This window comes from Trachymyrmex septentrionalis, unplaced genomic scaffold (genome assembly GCF_001594115.1).
Source record: "Trachymyrmex septentrionalis isolate Tsep2-gDNA-1 unplaced genomic scaffold, Tsep1.0 scaffold60, whole genome shotgun sequence".
Taxonomy (NCBI): Eukaryota; Metazoa; Arthropoda; class Insecta; order Hymenoptera; family Formicidae; genus Trachymyrmex; species Trachymyrmex septentrionalis.
This window is the reverse complement of record NW_017305779.1, coordinates 3,397,531-3,420,320: the sequence shown is the minus strand read 5'-3', so window position 1 is coordinate 3,420,320 and position 22,790 is coordinate 3,397,531. Positions and strand designations below refer to the sequence as shown.

Sequence of the window (22,790 nt, the reverse complement as noted above, 5' to 3'; positions counted from 1 at the left end):
GATGTGCTGATGATTAATTATTAACTTATTGATTTAAATTTCTCTGACGATTATGACGACATAATTGAATAAACAACTGAATAAATGATTTTAACTCGTCACTTAACAGTTACCTGCTATTCAATTTATTATGATTCTCTGATTTTATTTTACGTAACAAGATGTATAATAGTAATTTCGAGTAAACATCACGAAATATTACGCGTTAGCACTGAAAATCTTTTCCTTAATTTGTGCCATAACCAACCGAGATATAACGGGTTTCTGCTTTAATCGGATTTATAGGTTCGTTGGATACCGAGCGTATCTTCTCTAACGTGATTACTCTTCTGCCAGTTAACCAAAGAATATTGTGGTAATTCGCGAATGTTATTTACGAATTGAATTAAATTCTGTTATAATCTGTGCGAAGAACGCAACAATGAACTCGAATCGAAGCGGGACTCGTATCCCGGAACGGTGAACATTTTCGTGACGAACAGTGATGATCACATATACGATGATCGAGCCACGCAGTGACAGGGTGACGGTCTGCTCACCCCAGACTCAGCACTGCTATCAAGTGATACGAACCACCAGAGTGCACCAAAGTTCGCGAAGCTCGAAGATGGTGACCGTTCAGGAAAGGGTCGTCAGGTCGCGTCTTCAGTTGGGTTACTCCACACCGACGTCGTTCATCAATCGGTATCTATCTGCTATTTTTATTTCATCAAAATCTGACGATCTGTCGAATTCGATGACGGATGACCATTATCAATCTACCATTTTTAATTGACATTTATCGAATATATATTTTCGTCAGAATTTTTATATCTATATTACAAAACTCTGTTGATGAAGGTATAATTGAAAAACTAATTTTCGAATCGTCTTAAATTAATTTTTTTTTTTTTAATGTACCCCTACTTTTTTTTTAATATGACGCAAGATGCTTTAAAGCAGCTTTTTTACTGTTATCAAATTTACAGCGTTTCTCATTGGCAGAACTTTAATGCGCATTCAGTGCGCATTAAAACCGTTGTACATTATTCTAATCTAAATGTAAAAGTGAGATATCTCGATTGATACAACGCTCAATGTGTATTTTATCAAATAGCACAATAAAATGCATTGAATATTTCGCGATTTAATTCGTTTCTATATTTTTATTAAACGTACATCTTTATGATCGATTTGTGTACAACGACTTTAAAGTGCACTGAGTGCGCACTAGTTCTGCTAATGAAAAATGCTATTAATCTAATTTAAGTTGTCACTGCTCCTATTCAATATATCGTTATTTTATATTAAAATAACGGTTAAATTGTACACTATGTAGTGTCAAATTTAACCATTGTTTTATCAGTAGGAAATAAGGATATATTGAATAGAGAAACAATGGCGACTTAAATTAGGTTAAATTTGACATTATAGATTTAACAGTGTTGTATTTAGGGATGCACCGGATTGTAAAATTATTGGACATCGAATATCCAGGAAGGCAAGTTTTCGAGTCGGATATCTGATATTTTTCGGATATCCGACCAGATTCAGTGGCAATATCAAAAAAGGAAGCTGAGTAAAAAAAGAAAAAGGAATAAAAAGGACTGTATCAATAGAGATAATTTTTTCTTTTTTTGAAAAAACTGTAGAGAAAAATTGTAGAGGAAAAAATTCAATTTTTGCAGCAATACATAAGCTATTATATAAGCATTATGAATATGCATATTTATTTATAGAATGTTTATATAATAAAGAAATCAACAATTCAATGATATAAAATTTCAACCGGATATATTTCCCGGATGCTAATGATATCCGATTATCCGGTCGGATAGTAAAAAAGTGCCGAATAATACCGGATATCAGATACTTTTCAGATATCTTGTGTGCGTCCCTAGTTGTGATTGCAGTTTATTATTTATATCTTATGATATTATTTCTTTAATTTTTTTATACTTTACTAAATCTGCAGATTTATGTAATTCGTCAAGTGTATCATAAATCTGTACAGGAACGCAAATTTGTATATAAACGGAAGGAAATAGACAAATTGTATTGAAGAAAAGGAAACTGCTAAACATCCTATCGGCGCTATCTCGACGAGATTCGCACGAATGTAATTATCATACTGGAGGAAACGTAATCTCTCTAAAGCGGCATCATCTCCTCGCCTCTTCCTCTCTAATACATAGATATACTATACGCAAACACGCACACGAATAGTACGCACATGCTCACGCGGATGGTAGAGAGCAAAATTATTTCTCAGGTAGAAGGTAGAATCTGGTAGGATCGCTCGATGCTCGCGCAAGCGTACGCCCCCTCGCCCACCTACGCCGGTAATGGCAATCAACGGTTGTTAATTGCTCGATGATAATTAGTCCACGGCGGCGCGCGAGCAGCGGTTGCGATAATAGAGCACGCTTTAATAATTTCCGTAATGGATTTGAGACACCGTATACATAGACTTTTTCTTCGTACAGTATACCTCATAACACATTTACCTGACAACGATTTTTTTCTTTATACCAAAACGGTGTTAAGTGCCGAAAGTCACCGATCAGACATTAGAGTTAATGACGTTTAACTTTATTTACGAACGGAAGTCGACTGAATATAATTGTATTTTCCTAAAATCGGCTGTTCCTTTTATTTACAATAAATAAATGGCAGGGTTCTTTTCGTTTATGTATGTATATTTTTGTTTATATATGTATTATGCACTGAAAAAATTTACTAAATCTTAATATATATTTCTTTAGTACTAAATAAATATTTATTTACAATAAATAAATATTTAATAAAAGAAATGATTCACGGAGACAATTTTTATTTTTAGAATTTACCCTGAAAAAATATGGTAGTTCTGGGACAACATTGTATTTCGAAGAATTTTATGTAAATTTCTCTCATTAATAAAACTACAATGAAATATAAAATAAGTTTGATTAATTTTATTGAAGTGCATGTTAAAAAATAAAAATCTTCAAAATATTGTGTTGTACCACAAATATCATATTTTCGGGGTAAATTTTAAGAGACAATTCTGTTCGTGTAGTTAAATCTAATCAATGATTTTTGTATCAAATAAACAATTTAGTAAATATTGACTTAGTTAACTATTCAAATTAATATTTTTTTTATTTTAATATTTTTTTAGTATACTTATTTTTTATAGCTGCCTTCTTATTTATGTTCTGAAAACTATTTCTGCAAAGCATCTCGTAAAAGACACCGTAATGTCGGAAAATACTTAATATTGAAAGAATGTTTTTCTTATGTTTTGATGTCTCGTCAAGTCGAATGGAATTCATCTCGAATCGATTTTTGCGTGAGTCTGCACCGCGGAATTTATTAATATCGCTCTGATAAAATGTGCCATGATTGCATGCCGTGAATAAGCGACGTTAGACGTAATTGACAGGAGCGATGGACACTTGCGCAAATCCTCTATGCATCCGCATCTGCCGAGACGTCTCATAAGTAGAGCAAAGACGTCCTTAAACGCATCTCTTCGAGAGCTTCGTGGAAATGAGCTGTCAGCTGATTTTTCACATATCGTAATTGATCACGAAAGAGCCGACGCTTTCATCAAACTGTCGTCACTTATGTCTAAAGCTTCATGATTGAATAATTCATAATACCAAACATTTTCATTTCACGTACACATTTTTGCATTTCTCTTTTAAAATATGTATGCGATGTTTACTTAACTTCTGTCAATAAAAAATTCAAAAATCACATTTTTTTAGTTGTATCACTTTCGAAGTAGAGTATATAAAAGAAAAATGCAAAAAAAAAATATATATATATATATATTTTTGCATTTTTATATATATACGTATACATTGTGCAATTAACGCAGTTAATTCGTAAAGCGAATGTGATACGACAAATGTGACTCCGCCCGGAGAGTTTGCAATATGCAAATGGCTTATATTGTGCGCATTTAGGCCAATGATAATAAACGTAAGCTATCACTACACGGTAATTCAATTCTCTCCTCTCCAGGAACAAAGGACGTTTGCGTGTACTTTGAGGATATATCAAGTTACATGTTAAGAAGTTAATGAGATGCTACGTGTCTCTTGCTTTCAGCGGTGAAACTTGACTAAATTGTAAATGCGTTGTATCGTTATCGTTGCGTCAAACGTACCGATAATAATCCTTAATTTATATATCCATACGCAATGGGTGGAACTGCGGTTGACAAAACTGCGGTTTTGTCTCGCGCAACTGCATTTATAGAAATACTACATTTTCTCACAATTACATTTATAGATCCAAAGAGGTAAATATTACGAATATAAAATGATATAATAATATAATAATTATCAGCACGATTATTATCAAAAGTGTAAAGTGTTACGCAATATTACATATATTCAAATACATGAAACGTGAATAGAATATTACATTAAATATATTTACACAAAGGAAAACGTAATTTTATCTCCATTTAATACAGGATTTCTATTGTTCAAATCCTATCGTATTTTCGCGATGTTAAATACCTGCAGAATATTTTCCATTCAAAACCACGTATTAAGATATTTAATAAATTGCAATTAACAATTGCATTAGCGCAATTACGTTAAATATAATCTCATTTCATCCATTCGTGCCCTGATACATTTCAATAATATCAAATCGATTGAAAAGTCCGTTCCCTTTCCTTTTTCACTGTATACACGTAAAAATGATGTAGGCAAAATATATATATATCGTTTATATTATATATAAACGAGTCTTTCAAATTTAAATAATCTAATATTTTCCTAAGACTCCTCGATTCCATGGATCAAAGTGAAATAAGGACTGTATGTGCTTATACAAGTAGAACCCTTAAGAAGCACCTCTTGAAGAAGGAGGACAGGAAGAAGCCAGTCCGTACATTTAGCCGCCTGTGGCATCTTCCCTAAAGAAAAAAAACATCGAGCCAGGTGCGTGTCGGGGCACCATCGGCACGGCAGGCAGGCAGGCGGCATGGCCAGGGTCCCGTGCCGCCGCTTCTGCGAAGCCGTGTCGGGGAGGCTCTGGGTAGCACGCGCTCGTGTGGCACGCGAGTCGCAGGCACGATGGAGCAGATGTTCCTCCTCCTCCTCCCCCTCCTCCTCCTCCGGGGAAGCTCTAATGCCACGCCGTCCCTCGCGTTTATGCCCCTTCATACGCAGGATCTCGCGTCTCTCCGGCAACGTATCCGCTCCTACGCTGATGTTGTCCCCGAAGAGCTGAAAACGTTTCGTAAAAGTGTAATTGATTAAAAAAATATATCGATTTACTTCGCTCGCAACCACGACGTGGGGTAGGGCTTTTTTCCCCGGAAGGTTTCAACTGTACGTCCGTCATATTATATACGCGCTTTCTCTTCTCCAGGATGCAGATGCTTCCGGAGAGCTTTCCAACGTTTGCATTTTATAAGTTTCACAATTGATTTTGTAAAAAAAAGTCCGATATGTAATAAAATTTCATTCTACTATAACGGTAATGATGTTTAATGTGTTCTTCCTCTTTGAAAAGTTACGATGATACGCTTTCTGAATTCATCTTCCTTTGTGCCGAAATTAAAGACGCAACTTCTATTCTCGCACGTTTTCATTTAAAGTTTCTGAACTTTATACTGATTTAGAAGGATCTATTATGTAAATGTGATTCGATGCTTCTTTATTAAAAGAAAGTAACTTAATTTTCAATCGCGCTCAATAGCCCGTTTTAAGTTTCCGAGTTCTAAGTTCAGATTTAAATGCTCAGGTTTTCGAATTGAAGTTTAAAATTCATTGAAGTCTCTTATATATGCGGTTACGTGTTGCCTCTGCATTAACCCACCGCATTTATATTGTTCAACTACATTATCGTATAACATTTAATGATACACGCACTGATTACGGCAGGGAAATACGACTTAGTTTACGAGAACGATGCACATTTTACGACGAAGCGGTACCATCGATTTCTCGACCGCGCTCCAATTTTAATTCTCCGGTAATACAATTCTAGCCTACGCAGATACACTTCATTATTATTTCTCCATGTATTACAGCAACATTTTCTTACTAAGCGTTCACGTTGATTTAAGAGGAGGGGAGTCTTCGCTCTCGCGAAGTTCGAGAGTCGGACGAATCATGAATCATTCCTTGCAAACCTCTTGGTTTCAAGTCATCTCGCGTTTCATCTCTTCGGCCGGCATATGCATTTGTCATATGTTGCGCATTCATTTGCTTAAGTTATGTCGAATTCTTACGTAAGTCATTTAATTGACTTACGTGCATTGCGTAAGAAGTGGTCTTCGCCGTGGAAGGTTGAGTGTCACGGTCAAATATTATATATACCGTCGACGCTGCTATCGTTGAGCAGATACACCTGCCAGATGCACACCGGCGAGGATACGTTGGAGATACGGGCACATAATGCGCACCTTTATGGTATCTCGGAGGGGATGAGAGGAAGGACTTACACCCCTCGTCCTCGATCGACGATTCTTTCAGGGATTTCTTGTCCCGATGGTCCGAAAAGCAGACCTCGAGAGCGCCAGCTGCTCTTCTCCCATCGCCAGTTCGTCTTCGGTGTTCGAGGTGGTCTCCTCGCGAGAGAAGAAACGGCTCGGTGGCGGCAATCGTGGTGTAATAATTACGCGCAAGAACTAGCTGTGCTATCGAGAACGTCCGTGGGGAACACCGCGTCATAGACAAAAATACATCGCGCACAATTCGATACACGTGGAAAATTGTCCGAGTCCTCGGCAGCAACATGATCATTTGCGTTTACCATTTCAGAGGGTACGTCCTCTATTCTTACGATCCGCATATTATACGCGTCGCGTATATATGCATATGCGCTTGTATAATAATTAAAAACACCTGGCGTTTGCAGACGCCGTGGTTGCAGGGTGGCATGGTGTCGTTTATCTGATTTCAATTATCTCCAGTCCGGACCTGCCGTACAATGTTTCTTTGTGCAGGCTCTTATATAAGCTAGTTTTTCCTCGATACGATAAAAAGCTAAATTGGAAATCCAATGATAAAATCTCTTCGTTTGAGATGCCGTCTGCAAGAGAAGAACGAAAATTGAAAAGTTTGTTCGAACACTTCTTCCATTTTTTTAATTTGTGGTCCACGATGATTCATTCAACTCTCGAACTTTGCGATGAATCTCTCTCCGTTATAAATCAATACTGAACAAAAATTTCTGGTTGAAGATGGACGAATCAGAATTTTTTTTCTGGTTAAATTTATTAGAGTTTTAGTTAGAGATAACCAGAATTCTATTATAATTGATACAATATTTCTGGTAAAATCTACTAGAATTCTTATTTTTACCAGAATAATTATATCAATCAGAATTCTAGTAGACTTAACTCTCTCAACTAGAATTCTGGTAGACTTAACTAGAAAATTCTGAGTCGTCCATTTTCCACCAGAATTACTATTTAATCTAACCAGAGCATTTTTCTCAGTGTAACGTCCACTTTTACCAATATAGTATAGATTAACTTCAATCTCGGTTTAATTTACTCTTTCTTCTTTTCTAATAAAAGTAAGTTAAATCAAGATTAGAGTCTACATTGGTAGAAACGACTCTAAGAAAATGCTGTCCAATGATACACATGAAAAATAATGATGAAACGTCTACGTATGCTGGTAAGAACGATGTTGATATAGACGATTAAAATCAAGGAGCAAAGAAATGATCCTCTTCAGGAGAAATTAATGATTCTCTGCGATTTTCGTCACGTCCGTTTCGTCAAATTCTTAGAGGTGATTTATCAGAAAAGCACTTGGCAATTGAGGGATACAGAAGATCGTTAACAATCTGAGATTAGAAAGTGAAGTCTCGCGAACGTGATGTCTCGGGCAAAAGTAAATTAACATTTATCTGTCTCTTGCGCAGCTTCCCGACGAAGGTGGAGAGACCGTCGCACAGCAGTACGGCCGCTAGCCAGATCCACGGCAACAGCATGCACGGCGCGTACTCGTCTGGTAGCCAGACGTCCCTGTCGACGACGTCGTACATCACGGGCCAGTCCTACATGCAGAATCAGAATTACGCGCACGGGCCCCCGTATCCTGCCGCGAGCGTGCAGGTCTATTCGCACAACGCGACAGGCTACTCGCAGCCGCAGAGCTACGGCACCATGGTGCAGGGCTTCGGCGGGCAGCCACAGTCCGCTGGGTATCAGCAGAATCACCTTAAGAAGGGCTCGGTCCGTAACGGCGACGTGCTGAAACGGTGTCGGCTGCAGACCGCGTAAGTCGTAATCTTATATCCTCTTTCGCGACCGCGAACAAACAGCAGATACGCAGAGAACCGTAACGCCGGTCCGCCTGCGAATGAAAAATTGTATCGAGGAGCGCGCAAGAGAATGGATCGAAAGATGAAAAATTGCGTGGTTTCGTTTCTCTACAGGTACGAGTTGTCGCAGGATCTACTTGACAAGCAGATCGAGATGCTGGAGCGGAAATACGGCGGCGTGAAGGCGCGGAACGCGGCACTGACGATTCAGCGTGCCTTTCGGAGGTACACGTTGCTGAAGAAATTCGCGGCGATCACGGCGATGGCCAAGGCAGAAAAGCGATTGAGCAGGAAGCTTCAAGAATTGGCGATCGATCGCTCGGGCAATCTCAACGATCACGAGAGAATGGTTTATCATAGTCAGATATATATTCAGCAGGCGCAGTCCGCCAACAGGTAATTAAAAACGTTTCTCCGCGGAAGTTTACTGTCGTTACGTTAAACAAAAATTCATCGCGCTAAATGAACTGCGAATCTAGCAGACCGATGCCGATCCGAAGCATGTCTCTGAGGGAGAGGCGGCACGTGGACAATTCGCAATCGCCTATACCGAGAAGTCAGAGCGGTAGATGTGAGGTCCAGGTCAGCGGCCATCAACACACAAATCATAATTTGCATCAGAGCGGTAGACATACGCCCTCATTGGCGCCCAGCCCATGCAATCGACATCAGCAATTACCACCGAGTCCCTGCTGGGAATCGAGCTCCCAGGAGAGCGGCTCCAGTATCCATTATTACAATCCACAGGTGAGTGTCGATAAACGTAATGACAAAGGAGGAGACGATCATATTGTAAAATGAACGAACTAATAATTTGTTACAACAAAATATATCTTGTTTTATCGCCTTAATTTGATAGAAAGATGCAATTTCTGTTTAATGCAGGAAGCCTTGTGCGGCCTGAGACAAGAAACGCCGCCAAGAGACTTGCTGCGAACACCGTGTACATCGCCATCGACGCCGCACAATCTACAGACGACTATATCGCAAAATTGGAACAACGCCAACCAGCTTGGTCCTGGCAGAACGAGATGTTCCGGTAAAAAAGTTCCTCCGGAGGTGCCGAAGAGAACGTCTTCTATCACCTCGAGATCCATGGAACCACGTCATAATGGTCTTAGTAAAAGTGTGGAGAACGGAAGTCTAAGTTCGGTGCAGAGCTCCGGTAGTGATTCCACCAATTGCGAAAGCTCCGAGGGCGATGCTCAGAGAGGGTCTCCTGTCTGGAAGCACAAAGGGATTGTGAGTATAGTTGACTTTCTCTCGTTATATTTACGCTTTACTTGCTCGTTTAGCAAGTAACGGCGGTTTTCTGAGGACGCAAGCGAAAAGCGTTAACGGAACTGTTGTCATTGTGAAATCAGTCGAGTTCGCCGGAACATCAGGAATGCGCGAGTCATACTGCTGACACGGCGGCGATGACCGCTAACGTGAAGGAGCTTGGCCACTCACATGCCAGCTCCGGTTATCAGCTTCCCCTAATGGACCACACGGAAAGTCTGCCGCCTCAAACGAGCTACAAGGTGTCCGAAACAGTGAGAAAGCGACAATACAGGGTCGGCCTAAATCTTTTCAATAAGAAACCGGAAAGAGGAATCAGTTACCTTATCAGACGTGGATTTTTGGAGAACAGTCCGCAAGGAGTCGCTAGATTCTTGATCAGTCGAAAAGGATTATCCAAACAGATGATAGGAGAGTACCTTGGGAATTTGCAGAACACTTTCAATATGGCAGTACTTGAGTGAGTGATTTAATATACTTAATATATTTGAATCAATATTGAGAATAAAAGAATAAATTTTCGTTAATAAAGGATTGTCTCGTTATAGTTATACATTATTTAAAATACTTTTTTGTTTAATAATATATTTAAAACATATATTTTATTACTTATAGTTATTCTATATCTATATCTACTAGATATATCTATGCTCTAATTTAATACTTATAATTTGCAGATGTTTCTCTCAGGAGTTAGATCTTTCTGGAATGCAAGTGGATGTCGCTTTACGAAAGTTTCAAGCCTACTTCAGAATGCCTGGCGAGGCGCAAAAGATCGAGCGGTTAATGGAAGTCTTTAGTCAACGTTATTGTCAATGCAATCATGACGTAATATCGAGGCTGCGGTCGGCAGACACCGTTTTTGTCTTGGCCTTTGCTATTATCATGCTTAATACAGATTTGCATACACCTAATCTAAAGCCTGAGCGCAGAATGAGACTCGAGGATTTCATAAAGAATCTTCGAGGAATTGATGATTGCGGCGATATAGATCGAGATATCCTAGTTGGCATTTATGAACGAGTGAAAGATAACGAATTCAAGCCGGGCTCAGACCATGTGTCGCAAGTAATGAAGGTCCAAGCGACTATTGTTGGAAAGAAGCCAAACATGGCTCTGCCACATAGAAGATTGGTGTGTTACTGCAGGCTCTACGAGATACCGGACATTCATAAGAAGGAGAGACCTGGCGTTCATCAGAGAGAGGTTTTCCTCTTTAACGACCTGCTTGTTGTCACGAAGATATTGAGCAAGAAGAAGAATAGCGTAACTTACACTTTCAGGCAGAGCTTTACACTTTGTGGCATGGTGGTTACTTTATTTGAAGTTCCCCGTAAGCTTTAATGAAATAAGTTTATGAAGATATTTAAATATTAGCATAATCTTTACTTCTGATTGTTATCATTTGTCTTGCAGATTATCCATATGGCATAAGACTCTCTCAGCGTGTCGACGGAAAAGTTCTAGTCACATTTAATGCTCGAAACGAGCATGACAGATGTAAATTTGTGGAAGACCTTAGAGAATCTATCAGCGAAATGGATGAGATGGAAACTTTACGTATTGAAACAGAATTGGAGAGACAAAAGAGCAGTAGAGGTGCGCGGGGCGGTACAGAAAATAGAGACTCTGGCGTCGCTGATGTAGAGATATGTCCTTGTCCCGGAACTTGTTCCGATAGGACAGAAACAGTCGATGTCGACACGCAATTGAAACGTTCCGCTCTTAGTAATTCTCTTCTTGATATACACGAGCAGTGTAAGTAGGGAAAAGTATATATTTATATTTTCATATTTACATTTTAGCAAATATATGAAAATGTAATATCAATGTATGTATTTAGTTGCCGGTGAGAAGCCACAGCGTCGTGGAAGCGTGGGTTCTCTGGACAGCGGTATGTCTATTTCATTTCAATCTACTTCTGCCAGCTCGATGAGCCAAGGCATTAAACATCCTGGACAAGTTCATTCTATTCATCCAGGAGCTACAATTCCTGGGGCCGGTGGTAAGGGACTGGCTCAGCAGCCGTCTTTTTTAGGAGGTCTCTTCGCCAAACGAGAGCGAAAACTGTCGCAATCTGAAGAGTCCGGCCCTTATAGTCGTACCACGGAAGTATAATGTACCCTTCCAGTAACATAAACGAGGTACATTTTCGTATACCTGTTTTCTTCTAGTACGCTTCGTGTTTTTAATAAGATAAAGACGTCTTTATATCGAGAATTTGAATAGCAATAATTACTCTCTAATTTGTTCATATTAATAAAATTGCAATTTTCATTTCTTCTACTTGGAACTTCTCGTCGTGTAGTTTTTTCTTCTCTTAAAAAAAAAAAAAAAAGGTGAATTAATACAAGCAGCAAGACTGCCGTGAACTGTTCTATTACCGTACTAGTAGAGTAGTGTCTTTTTATACATACGTACATCACGAAGCGTGCTAAAGGATTAAAGCGCTAATGACGACAGCTAATAAAGACGTAAATCTGAAGGATTGGGCAGGATCCAATCGAAATCACCCCAGGCGCATTTAAAAAGAAAAAGAAAATTTTAACCTATTCTCCTCTCCCCGAGACTATGTATAGTATTTATTCATCTAAAACAACTAATGGACACATTTTTCACACTGTATTTATAATTTACGAAGACGCGATATTGAATGATAGAATTGTGTGTAGATAATATTATTACATTTTTGCTTAGTTTTACACAGACGGGCGTTAACGAGTAGAATTTAATGAAGAGAAAATCTTAAATCACAAGAATTGTAAGAATACGAGATACTATCGAGAATTTCTAATAGTAATCGCTATCAGCAAGTATTATCACCATCACCAATTCGAAAAATTGTAAATAATAGGCTTATAACGACGTTCGGAACGAGTTGTCACGTGTAACAAAAAGAAATTAGTATAAGGGAAACGATAAGCAATCTCTATCGATGTTAGGTGCATGTTGATGTCTAACGATTTTTATTAACGGAAACATGAAGTTTGAATGTAGCAATGAAATAAGACTTAACGTAAGACGTGTTTGTCATTATAGCAATCTATTGATAATCATTCACGAGATGTAGTTTTTGCTTATGTATGTTGAAATTTTGACTCGAAGTTGTTCACATTTTCAAAAGGGAAAAAAAAGGAGCGAAAAGAAAAAAAAGCCATCATGTTAAATATATCCACGATTAATTCGTTTCTCGTTTTTCGCGGCGAGAATAGACGATAGATCTAAACGTCGATAATACCATTGCGAGAGTATAATCACGTAAGCTAAGATACATACGCGAAATAAACGGGGAAAAAAAGGAAAGAAAAAAACGCGCATGCCTTATATACTGCCATGATAAAAAAATCTCCCGCGACCGAGGAACGAACTAATGAAATCACAATCGTAGAGGAGGTCGGAAATTTTTTCCAAGAGCTGTGGAATTGTATGACAAACTAATTGATCATGTACATAGTTCTGATCGTGACATCAGCTGGCTGTAAACAAGCAAACGGCGTTCATTAATTTAATGATAATCTCCCGTTAAAATAACGCATCTATATAGGAGGAGTGTTTAATATAATTCTACTTTAGATTTCTACTCTCTTTACTTGTGCTCTAATTCTTTCTTAGTATCGTGAATATCAGACGTGTGTTTAACCAAAAGATTTTAATGACGTTACAAAGGGAAAGAAGAGAGAGTGAAAGAGACCCAGTAGGCCTGCTTAAACAGATTTTAAAAATCATTAACTTTGATGCAGAATCTGTTATATCAGATGTTAGCAACAGAATGTCACAAAAAAATATAACAGAATTTGTTTGCATGATTTAACACCTCGATAGGCAAATTAAAATCATTGCACATTAATGGCATCATGAACTTACAACAATTTTGCAATAATTGTACTAGGATGATTCGCTATGTTATTATTTTGCTGAAGTACTATATTGGACTTAATTGAGCAAACAGTTATAAATGTTTCAGAAAAGATCAGAGCTTTTACATCTGTTTTGTAAATATATCCGTAATTGCAGATTACAAATTTTATACAAGATTTTGTTATATAATTTAATAAGTGTGTTATCCTATCGGGGTGCAGCTCTGATTGACAGAGCTTAAGAAAGTAATTTTAATGCGGATACAGATGGTACTGATCTGCTGAATCGAATTTGTTATCAATCTTCTGGCATTCTGCGAACAGTTTGCTTACTGGGGAGAAAAATAGATGCTTTCGGCCGCATTGTTAATATCAGCGATAAGTTTTGTAATTATCGTTAACTTAAGATTAAGATTCGTTAGAGGGAACGAACTTGCAATCGGTCAAAAGATATTGTGGAAAAAAGGTTCACGTTCTCCTGTATTGTAAGTATCAGAATTTTTCCAGCGCGCTGAAACGAAAAGCGATGTCTAGAGATAAGTTGCCGGGCTGAAAATTTTTATACGTAACCGCATGATCGACTACGTTCTCATTTTGCGCCTGTCACGTCTGCTAATAAGTGTTATCGATTGATCCTTGACACGTACGACCCGTATCGCTAATGTAACTTTATAAACGTTGTAAACGATCGAATGTTGAACACTCCGTTCTATTTATGATTCTAATAAAGAGAAACGAGAAAAGGAGCAGAGGAATTGTTGAAATTGTCGAGGGACAATTTACGTATTTACGGTGGCTTGTCGACAATATACATTTTGTTTACAGAAAGAGAGAGAAAGAGAGATAAAACGAAGGTATATTTCCATGCCTGTTGCGAACTTTTCTTCATTAGGTGCTTTCCATTTGGCGACACAAGTCGACGCAAGTGTCGTTTCATTTTCATTGCTTACTAAATATAAAGAAAGATGGAACGATGGCTCGTGTCGATTTGTGCCATTAAGTGGAAAGCACCTATATACTAAACGAGCTACTCGCGCACGCATCACCGACATCGATTCTAGTCTTTCTCATCAACACGATGTACGCGATACGATCTCGTGCGACATAATACGGGATTACCTCGCGAAGATAATCCTTTAATGTCCATTTCTACCAGTGTAGATTAATTTTAATCTCGGTTCAATTTACTCTTTATCCTCATATAATTCTTAGAGCTAGAAAAAGATAAAAAAGTAAGTTGAATCAAGATCAGAGTTAATCTTAGCAGAAACGGGCAGAAATTGTACAGAGACACATGATCGACTTTAGATGCAGCGTTAACGTCACAAGTATGCTAAGTTCCACGGACGAGATCGCGTCAATTCTTCTCACTGGCCACTCACTTAAATAATATGAATTCTGTGATAATCTCGCGCGAGGACAAGAAAAAAAAAAAAGACTGATTAGGAAAACCCCAAATTTTCTTACGACATGTATCTTTTTGTTTTTGTCACTTTTTCCCCACCCTCACAAAGAAAAAGGAATCACTTTATTGAGCAATGAGAATGAGATGACTTGAGCATCGCCTCGCACTATTCCTCGAATTTGATACCTATTGTCATACTGTCGTTCTCAGTCGCGTTAAAGTAGAAATACGTATTCTTGTTAGCGGAAAAATATCAGGGAAGAATGGATTGCACCAAATTGGCGCGATCTTTAAAGTCTGATGCCCGATTGAGCACGTCGCAGCCGTTATCCGGCTTGCTCTCCGAGAAAGCCTTGCTGGTGAGAAAGCGTGTATAATCAAGATAAATCGCCCCTTTTCCTCTCGCCCCCTCCACTTCCCTCTCAATGCCAAATTATTAGTAAATTTCTCCCTTGTTAGTCTAGTAAATGCTGTAAGTACACTGTGTTAATAAATAACTCTGAATCCGAAATGCGTGTATTTCCTTCATCAATATCAGTTTATTTATCATCTCTGACGTGATGCTGTGACAATTCAACTCCAATTAACATAATCGGCGATTAATTTATTAATATATGTATGTATTAATATAATATTAATATAATATTAATATTAATATACTATTAATATAATATTAATATTAATATACTATTAATATTACTATTAATAATATTATTCGTTTAGAAAGAAAGATTTGATTAGCATTCACGTATGATAGACAAAAATTTTACCATAATTCTATCGGTCGTATTAAACACCAATTAAATTAATCGAAGTTAATTGGCCGAAATCGTCCTAAGTTTTCAAGTAACGTATTTCGGTATTTTTATTAATGAATAAAACTATTATAATTTATTGTTACTTTTGCACAGAAAAAAAGATTAAAGGCGAGAAAATTATGAAAAAAATTGTACAATTCTACAATTAAATTAATTTGTTAATTAATTAATTTAACCGTTTGCTCTCTAATCTTCCGAAAATAGAGCATAAAGTAATCTCAGATCATCGTTAACTTTAGTTGCTTTTTCATTTACACAACAAGTGAAACTGAATCTGAAGTGAGCTGAGTATATTAATGACATCATTATTTGTTTACTTTGGTAAAAAAATTATCAACACAGGTTCATAACTTCACTTTCAAGTGAGTTTACGAGACTCATAGCACATCTCGATCTTGTGCAGATTATAAGCAAAAACTCAGGCTAAATCTCGCTTGTCAGAATGCAAAAGAAACGCGCATCCAACTAAATTATGACGCCACAAGTTAGAATTATCTGAGAATCAGTATAAATGGAAAGCAACTTTTGTGATACATTGATAACAATAGGGAAGTTCAAGACGGCAAAGTATGCTTACTGAGCGATTGTATATGATTGGTTGGATCTATATAAGTAACAACCAATTATGCTCATTTACTTGGCGAACGGGCTAGTCGCTTTGTCAGCTTGAATGCGCCCATTGATAACAATAAATCCATCGTCGACACTTCGCATGTGCCGCACATCTAAAACAACTGTCCAGCGCGCATGAACTGCTTATTTGAATCGGTTCTCAATGTCCGCACATGTATGTACATCCTTTCGTAAATAAATACTATATATCACACATCCAACGGAACACATACAGCATCTATGCAGGGTGTCGTATGATTATTGCTGACTATTTAAATAATAGTGGAACAATATCAACATGAGAATGGCAGTCGAATTCCACGTCTCTTGACAATCCCGACGTGGGATGTTTTCAATCAGATTACTCAACTTCGAGATAATGTATTTCTAACCTCCAACATGGTGTAAATCCAGTAATCCAGTTCATCCAGTTTTATATGATTTGGCAGAAAATTCTGTTCTCGCGTTCGACTAACATAAAAAGGACATCGTAAAACGAAACTGATCCGCTTGGTACATCTCGCACGTTACTTGTGCGATTTGAAATTTCACGTTTGACAGCTATGGAAGATCAGATTCACTCGGAATTAATTCTAAAGGAGGAGCGGGAGGAGGACGAGATCAAGGGAGGCCGCTGCTCTGCCGAGACTGCCGAGAGCGAGAAAAGTGTCACCCCTGACGGGTCGGCGATCGGGATACGGCCGAAACCTCTGATCTACAAGCCGGAAAACGTGAGCATCGGCTGCAAGTCCGAGCCACTCGAGACAAAGTGGCATTGGGCACCAGGAGCGTGGCAAGACTCGACCAGGACTAGCGCCTTCCAACCATACAAGGTACTCCTCTCTCAGCCTTCTTGAACTCCACGGGACATCGGTATCGGGACCTCAAGAGTCAAGGGATTCACCCGTTGCGACAAAGAAGTTATTGTAATACCGTCGCCTGTAGGCCATAGAATATTTATATTTTATAACTAAATATATAAGATCTATTTTTTTATACAGAAGCTAAGCGGTTCATGGATTATCTCCGTGTCCAGATTCATTATTAGAATGTCAATGTTTCGTGAATATTACAGTTTACTTTATCAGGACGAGGAACAGCTTGACACAGTATCAGACTGCTCCTTGTCCTGATGAAGTAAACTGTAATGTTTACAGAACGTTGGCATTCTGATAATAAATCTGGACAAGGAGAACTTATAACTTCTGTATAGAAAGTACCCTGTGGAAGTTTCAAAAGCATTATTCATTTTTTATCTATTTGTAGCCACCCACTTTGCTCACAAATTTGCAAAGAGGCAACACTCAAACGCAGATACACCAGCTCTATGTTGGCAACGACATCACGTTTCATACCTTGGCGGGTCAGGGGGAACTTACATCTGACCATATACATTCAAGTAAATTATATGCAATGTATATCTTATGGTGAATTTAGTCACACGCTCTACATTGAATTAATACATATTAAAAAGGCTGCTTTATATAAAGTAGTATCTAAATGCAGTAGTTTAATATGATCAACTTTGACAATGAGATAATATACATATATCCTGTTAAATAACGTGACAATATCGCTATTGGAAATTTAATTATTTAAAATATTTAAATAAAATATGTTAATTTGTGTATATTTTATGTATAGCTAGCTTAGCACTAATCTAATAATGCAAGTGATTAAATTCACCATTATTGTCTGAATTAAAATACAAAGATTGTTGTAAAATAACACATCTTTGCTGCACAGACTCAGTGGATATGACTGATGAAAAGGGCTTAACTGGATTGATGTGGGCCAGTGCTTACGGACAAATAGGTAGTGCTAAACAATTGCTCAAAAGGGGCGCCAGTATAAATCGTTGTGGACCAAACTCACAGACTAGTCTACACTTGGCGGCCGCCTATGGTCATCACGATGTTGTCAAATTATTGTTAAATCATGGAGCTGATCCTAACGCATGTGACGAGGTACATACATTTCGTTTAAGTATAAACTTAATTTCTGGTATCATGTGTCATATAATTATATTTCTGTGCTGTAGGATGGTAATACTCCATTAATATATGGAGCACACTGCGATCATCCACATGTTTGCTATGAATTATTAATAAAAGGTGCAGAAATAACACTTACTAATACCTCAAATGTAAGTGCTTATAAAGCAGCAATTATGAACAATTCAATGAATGGTAAGCATTTTCTTTTAAAAGCATTTAAAAGGATCTACATGAAAATAATAAATTTGATTTTTATTAATTTGCAGCTAAAGCAGTTATTGAGAATCATTTGATACCACAAATTATAAATACGCCAACGGATGAATTATAACGATATTTGTTTTATTAAATTGTAACATTTGTATATTATACGTTTTTACAAATTGTAAATAAAAATGAAGAAATAACTTTTTGTCGTTTAAGTATAAGAAAAATTTTTCTATATAACATATTTTTAACAATTTTTTAATAATTTAAAAAAACTTGGCAACACAATATGAAATATTTTCCGAGACAAGGTAACATAAACTTACGAATGAGTAACAAAATTTGATATATTTGGTAATAATACAATCTTTTGTAGGAGCTATTGCAATACTAAAATATATGTATCGAGTAGAAAGTAAATATGATAAATTTGCATGTGTATGAATTATAACCAAGTTTAGTCCAATTAAAATATATCTTCTTTTTTTACAAATGTGTATAAGTATTCGGCACCGAACAGCTATTAAATAGCATATTAAATTGATACATGTACATAAATATAGCAAATGACATATATCAATGTTTAATGGATCACGTAAGAATGGCTGTATGGCAATAAAATTAAAATTCAAGAAGTAGTCAATCTTGATTGCTGATCGTAACATTATGCTTTCCCACTGAACTGTGCCTATTTTCATATTCTTACATACGCAAATACTTTTCATCTATTATCCATAATGTCTTATGCAACTTCATAATTATCAGTGAAGAACACTGATTCTACTGAATACTTAACTGGGCTCTGATCTTCTACAAGCAGAACTTCGCTAACCTGAAAAGTAAAAATAATATTATTTTTATATAATTTGATACAATTTGCACAACATAGAAATTCATGCATTCTATACCTTAATTTTAGCATACGACGTTTTAGACGTAAACGAAACGTGAAGTGGGAAGAAATCTGCAGGTGTAGAAGATGGGGCTGAAAATTCCATAGAGCCTGATTTCGTTGAAGCATCGATCACTGGTAGGGACCAAACTAACGTGTTTCGTCGTGCTTCGTGTGTATACTGTCCGTCGCATTCACTGACGATAGGATTACATCCAATAGGTAGAGGAATGTTTATTTGGACGTCATTCAACTCAAGATCGGCCTGTTCCAATTCGTATTCGATATTCACGTCGCAGCCACCTTCTCCGTTTTCAGAAGGCCAGCAATTTACTATTACAAACAATTAAATGTATACATATTTATTTCGTAGATTTAAAAGAAAATTTATTAAAAATTAAAAGTAAAAGCCTATATGACAATTATTATTGCAGCTTTACTTGAAATTGGTAATGCTGTTTCGTCTTGAGCTTGAAAGCGCCATTTCAGCACACCAACGTCAGTGTTCAATGGGAATGGTTTCGTAGGTACTTTCAGACCTATCTGTCCATGTGATCTAAACAATTCCTTGTCCACGTTTGGATGAGTTTGTAACTGTATTCCTCTTGTGTCACTGTTCTCGACTTGCACACGGATACGTCCCCATTTCTCGTCAGAGATGTATAAAGTTACCAAGCCATGCAACTCGAAATTTTGTAAACCTCCATCCCGACCAACGCGTACATTAAGTCGTTCTTCTTGTCTTAAGTGAACCCTTTTGATGGAAATACACTTGAATAATTTGTTCGTGAATAATTTTGAAGCTCCTATATATCGTCAATATAACATACAATTCTGTATTAATTATCTGAGGAGTTTGCGTTGATTTTGTTCCAAGAGCAGCAAGTGGTCCTGATACGACATTTTCTCCTTCCTCCTTCAATTGATCAACGAATGAGTCTACATCGCGAGACTTTCCACCTAATTTCATTGCACCTGGTCCAACATTTAGTGGTTTCCTAATAAAATAATAATTATAGTAAAAATATTTACATGTATAAATATAATTATAATCAAGATAAAATAAAATAAAATAAATCAAAATTGATCATACATCTTGGGCTTGTAAGAAGGTCTAATCGGTTCAGGCACAAAGTTAGCTGTATCACCAACAGACGGAGTAGCTGGGGTGCTACCGCTTCCATATCCTCCGCCAAATGCGGGACTTTTAATTCCGCCTTTTTTGTTAGCTTCCATCATCCTTTGCCTCTGCAATTCTTTGGCCTTTTCACGCATCTTATTCTTAGCTTCACGCTCTTGTGTCATTCGAACTGCTTGATAAACCTTCTCCTCATGTGAATCCATTTCTACAAAGGTCCTGATTTGTGCTAAATTAACGTTCTCCCTATAGCCTAATGCAACTATTTCATCAAATGCAAATATCAAATTGAATGCATTCTCTGCTATTTCAAGTTCATCCATTGAGTTGCAGTATTCTGGAATCTATATAAATCAAACATATATATACTTAACATACATATAATTAATATCTACAGTACAAGTAACATGAGTTTTATCTATAGTATAATGGAGCAAGCCTTTCCTATACTAAATTATAAAAAACTAGCCTAAAAAAAGAAAAACACGAATATTTGCCTTTCTGATTCTTTCCTTTAATTTTGATAATAAAGCAACATTAACCAATTAATAAAAAAAATAGTCACATCAGAATATCATTGGCTGCGTCCAGCAGAGAAAACTATTCAGTTAGCGCTTGGTGATTCTTTAATATGATTGATTTGTGCCTTTAATTCTTCATTGGATCTAAGTATAGGAACTAATTATATTAAAGAATCACTAAGCACTAATTGATTAGTTTTCTCTGTTAAATGTAGCCATTATCTAGGACATCTTCATTTCTCAATTGTTCAATTTAATATATCAAGAACATGCTTCCCTTAGTATTAGTAATGCTCATGAGCATATTTTCATTCTTGTTTAGCATTTGATAAACAACCAAAACAAAATAATGCTTGCAACATTGCGAATGTCAAACGGAACATATTCTATAGAGCTCACTGATCCATAGAAACATAACTGTATTCAGCAGAGAAAATTAATCAGTTAGCGCTTAGATATTCTTAAATATGATTGATTCTTGCCTTTAGTTCTTCGTTAAATCTATAAGTGTAGGAATCAATCGTATTAAAGAATCATTAAGTGCTAACTGATTAGTTTTCTCTACTGAAGCCATTATTTTTATGATCTGTTAATATGTCTACTTACCACTCTCGCAAAGAGCCTTAGAGTTTCCAAATCCTCTAAAATATTGCTGGCCTTAGTCGTGATAAGCAGCATGTATACCTTCTCAAGCGGCTGATAAACATATCTAACGGATTCCGTTTCCACGAATGTGTGCTGTTTACCCGAGCTCATTAGTTTTGGGAATGCAGCAAGTAGGCCTTCTATCCTTGCTTTTGTCATTTCGACAAACTGTCGAGAAATTATAGCTGGAAGAGTAACACAAATCGTGATGATGAAATAATTGCATCAAATTTTTTTTTTCAAATTGCTTAATTCTATCGATAAAAATAGGTTCAAGGAAGTAGAAAATTATGCAACTTGTCCTTATAACCGACCAGTTGATACTCGTTTCCTCAACAAATAGAACAGAATGTGGATTACAGAGGATATGTGAGGATGATAAAAGTATCATGTGATTAGTAGCTGACACTTAAAACGAGACACGCATACGCGACATGTGTACGGCAATGGAGCAATACAAGAACATTTTGTGAACTCACTTTTTCCGGATTTGGTGCATACCGCAGCGGCGATGAGTACCTAGAAAAAGAAAGAAGCATACAATACCACATAAATTTAGGTATAGAATTAAATGCCTGGCGGGCACACGCCGTTAAATGGATGACATCTGTGGACGATGTCATGAGCGGCTCCGCCGCTCCAGGATTCCTTTTTCGAGAAGCAGAATTTTGACAACGATCCCACGGCCGCGGAAGAAAATCACTTACCATCCTGACGAGTGATTCTGCAACGCTCCGTATATGCGATTTAATCTAAATGTATTTTCTTATCGTACACGACCGACCTCTCCACATCACACATATACAAATACACGAACAAGGAAAACAGAGGGCGCGCTGTGCTGACGTGTGCCATGATGAAAGACCGAGAGACGTTTCGCCATGGATCACGATCATCGTAGTAGGAAACCTACGAAAGATATTCGCAGATCACGTGGGCGCGATGATGTAGTCGTCGCAAACGTCATCCAATTACATTATCGGAAGAATAGTAGTCGTCTAAAATAAAATTGATACGTGTTCAGGCACTTCAGGCATAACTCCGGATCTACAATAGATTAAAGAATGGACAAATCACAATCACTTATTCTTCTGGCATTCGATTGTAGTTACTCCGGATCTACACTAGAATTCTAAGCTTTAAGCT

At 37.3% G+C, this 22,790-nt stretch overlaps 3 protein-coding genes across 20 annotated transcripts in view; 2 read left to right on the top strand and 1 right to left on the bottom strand.

Annotated features, from left to right (window-relative positions):
- Positions 1-12,779, top strand: part of LOC108752565 (IQ motif and SEC7 domain-containing protein 2) — a 57,212-nt gene extending 44,433 nt beyond the window's left edge. For 7 of the 15 annotated variants that reach the window (XM_018493459.1, XM_018493456.1, XM_018493455.1 and 4 more), the window contains exons 2-10: positions 286-684; positions 7,870-8,226; positions 8,386-8,667; positions 8,751-9,018; positions 9,157-9,513; positions 9,636-10,012; positions 10,230-10,885; positions 10,969-11,310; positions 11,396-12,779. In XM_018493459.1, coding sequence (XP_018348961.1) covers positions 485-684; positions 7,870-8,226; positions 8,386-8,667; positions 8,751-9,018; positions 9,157-9,513; positions 9,636-10,012; positions 10,230-10,885; positions 10,969-11,310; positions 11,396-11,670 — 3,114 coding nt within the window. In that variant the 5' untranslated portion in view covers positions 286-484 and the 3' untranslated portion in view covers positions 11,671-12,779. The remainder of the gene's footprint in view (positions 1-285; positions 685-7,869; positions 8,227-8,385; positions 8,668-8,750; positions 9,019-9,156; positions 9,514-9,635; positions 10,013-10,229; positions 10,886-10,968; positions 11,311-11,395) is intronic. The other 8 variants (XM_018493462.1, XM_018493464.1, XM_018493463.1 and 5 more) reach the window with 4 other exon arrangements.
- Positions 12,780-16,012: 3,233 nt separating this feature from the next.
- LOC108752471 (ankyrin repeat family A protein 2-like) lies at positions 16,013-18,572 on the top strand. Of its 4 annotated transcripts, none has more exons than XM_018493305.1 (6): positions 16,013-16,419; positions 16,844-17,077; positions 17,511-17,643; positions 17,991-18,211; positions 18,286-18,433; positions 18,508-18,572. In XM_018493305.1, exons 1-6 carry the CDS (start codon positions 16,408-16,410, stop codon positions 18,570-18,572), a joined length of 813 nt encoding a protein of 270 aa, XP_018348807.1. In that variant the 5' UTR covers positions 16,013-16,407. The 4 variants fall into 4 exon arrangements, with proteins under 4 accessions (XP_018348807.1, XP_018348804.1, XP_018348806.1 ...); XM_018493302.1 differs by having other exon boundaries at positions 16,806-17,077; XM_018493304.1 differs by having other exon boundaries at positions 16,013-16,592; positions 16,806-17,077.
- A 290-nt stretch (positions 18,573-18,862) lies between these two features.
- Positions 18,863-22,517, bottom strand: LOC108752434 (coatomer subunit delta). The gene is made up of 8 exons (XM_018493244.1): positions 22,352-22,517; positions 22,124-22,163; positions 21,606-21,829; positions 20,434-20,822; positions 20,171-20,338; positions 19,781-20,094; positions 19,357-19,673; positions 18,863-19,280 (listed from the first exon to the last, which is right to left on the bottom strand). Exons 1-8 carry the CDS (start codon positions 22,352-22,354, stop codon positions 19,191-19,193), a joined length of 1,545 nt encoding a protein of 514 aa, XP_018348746.1. The 5' UTR covers positions 22,355-22,517; the 3' UTR covers positions 18,863-19,190.
- Between the last annotated feature and the right edge of the window lie 273 nt (positions 22,518-22,790).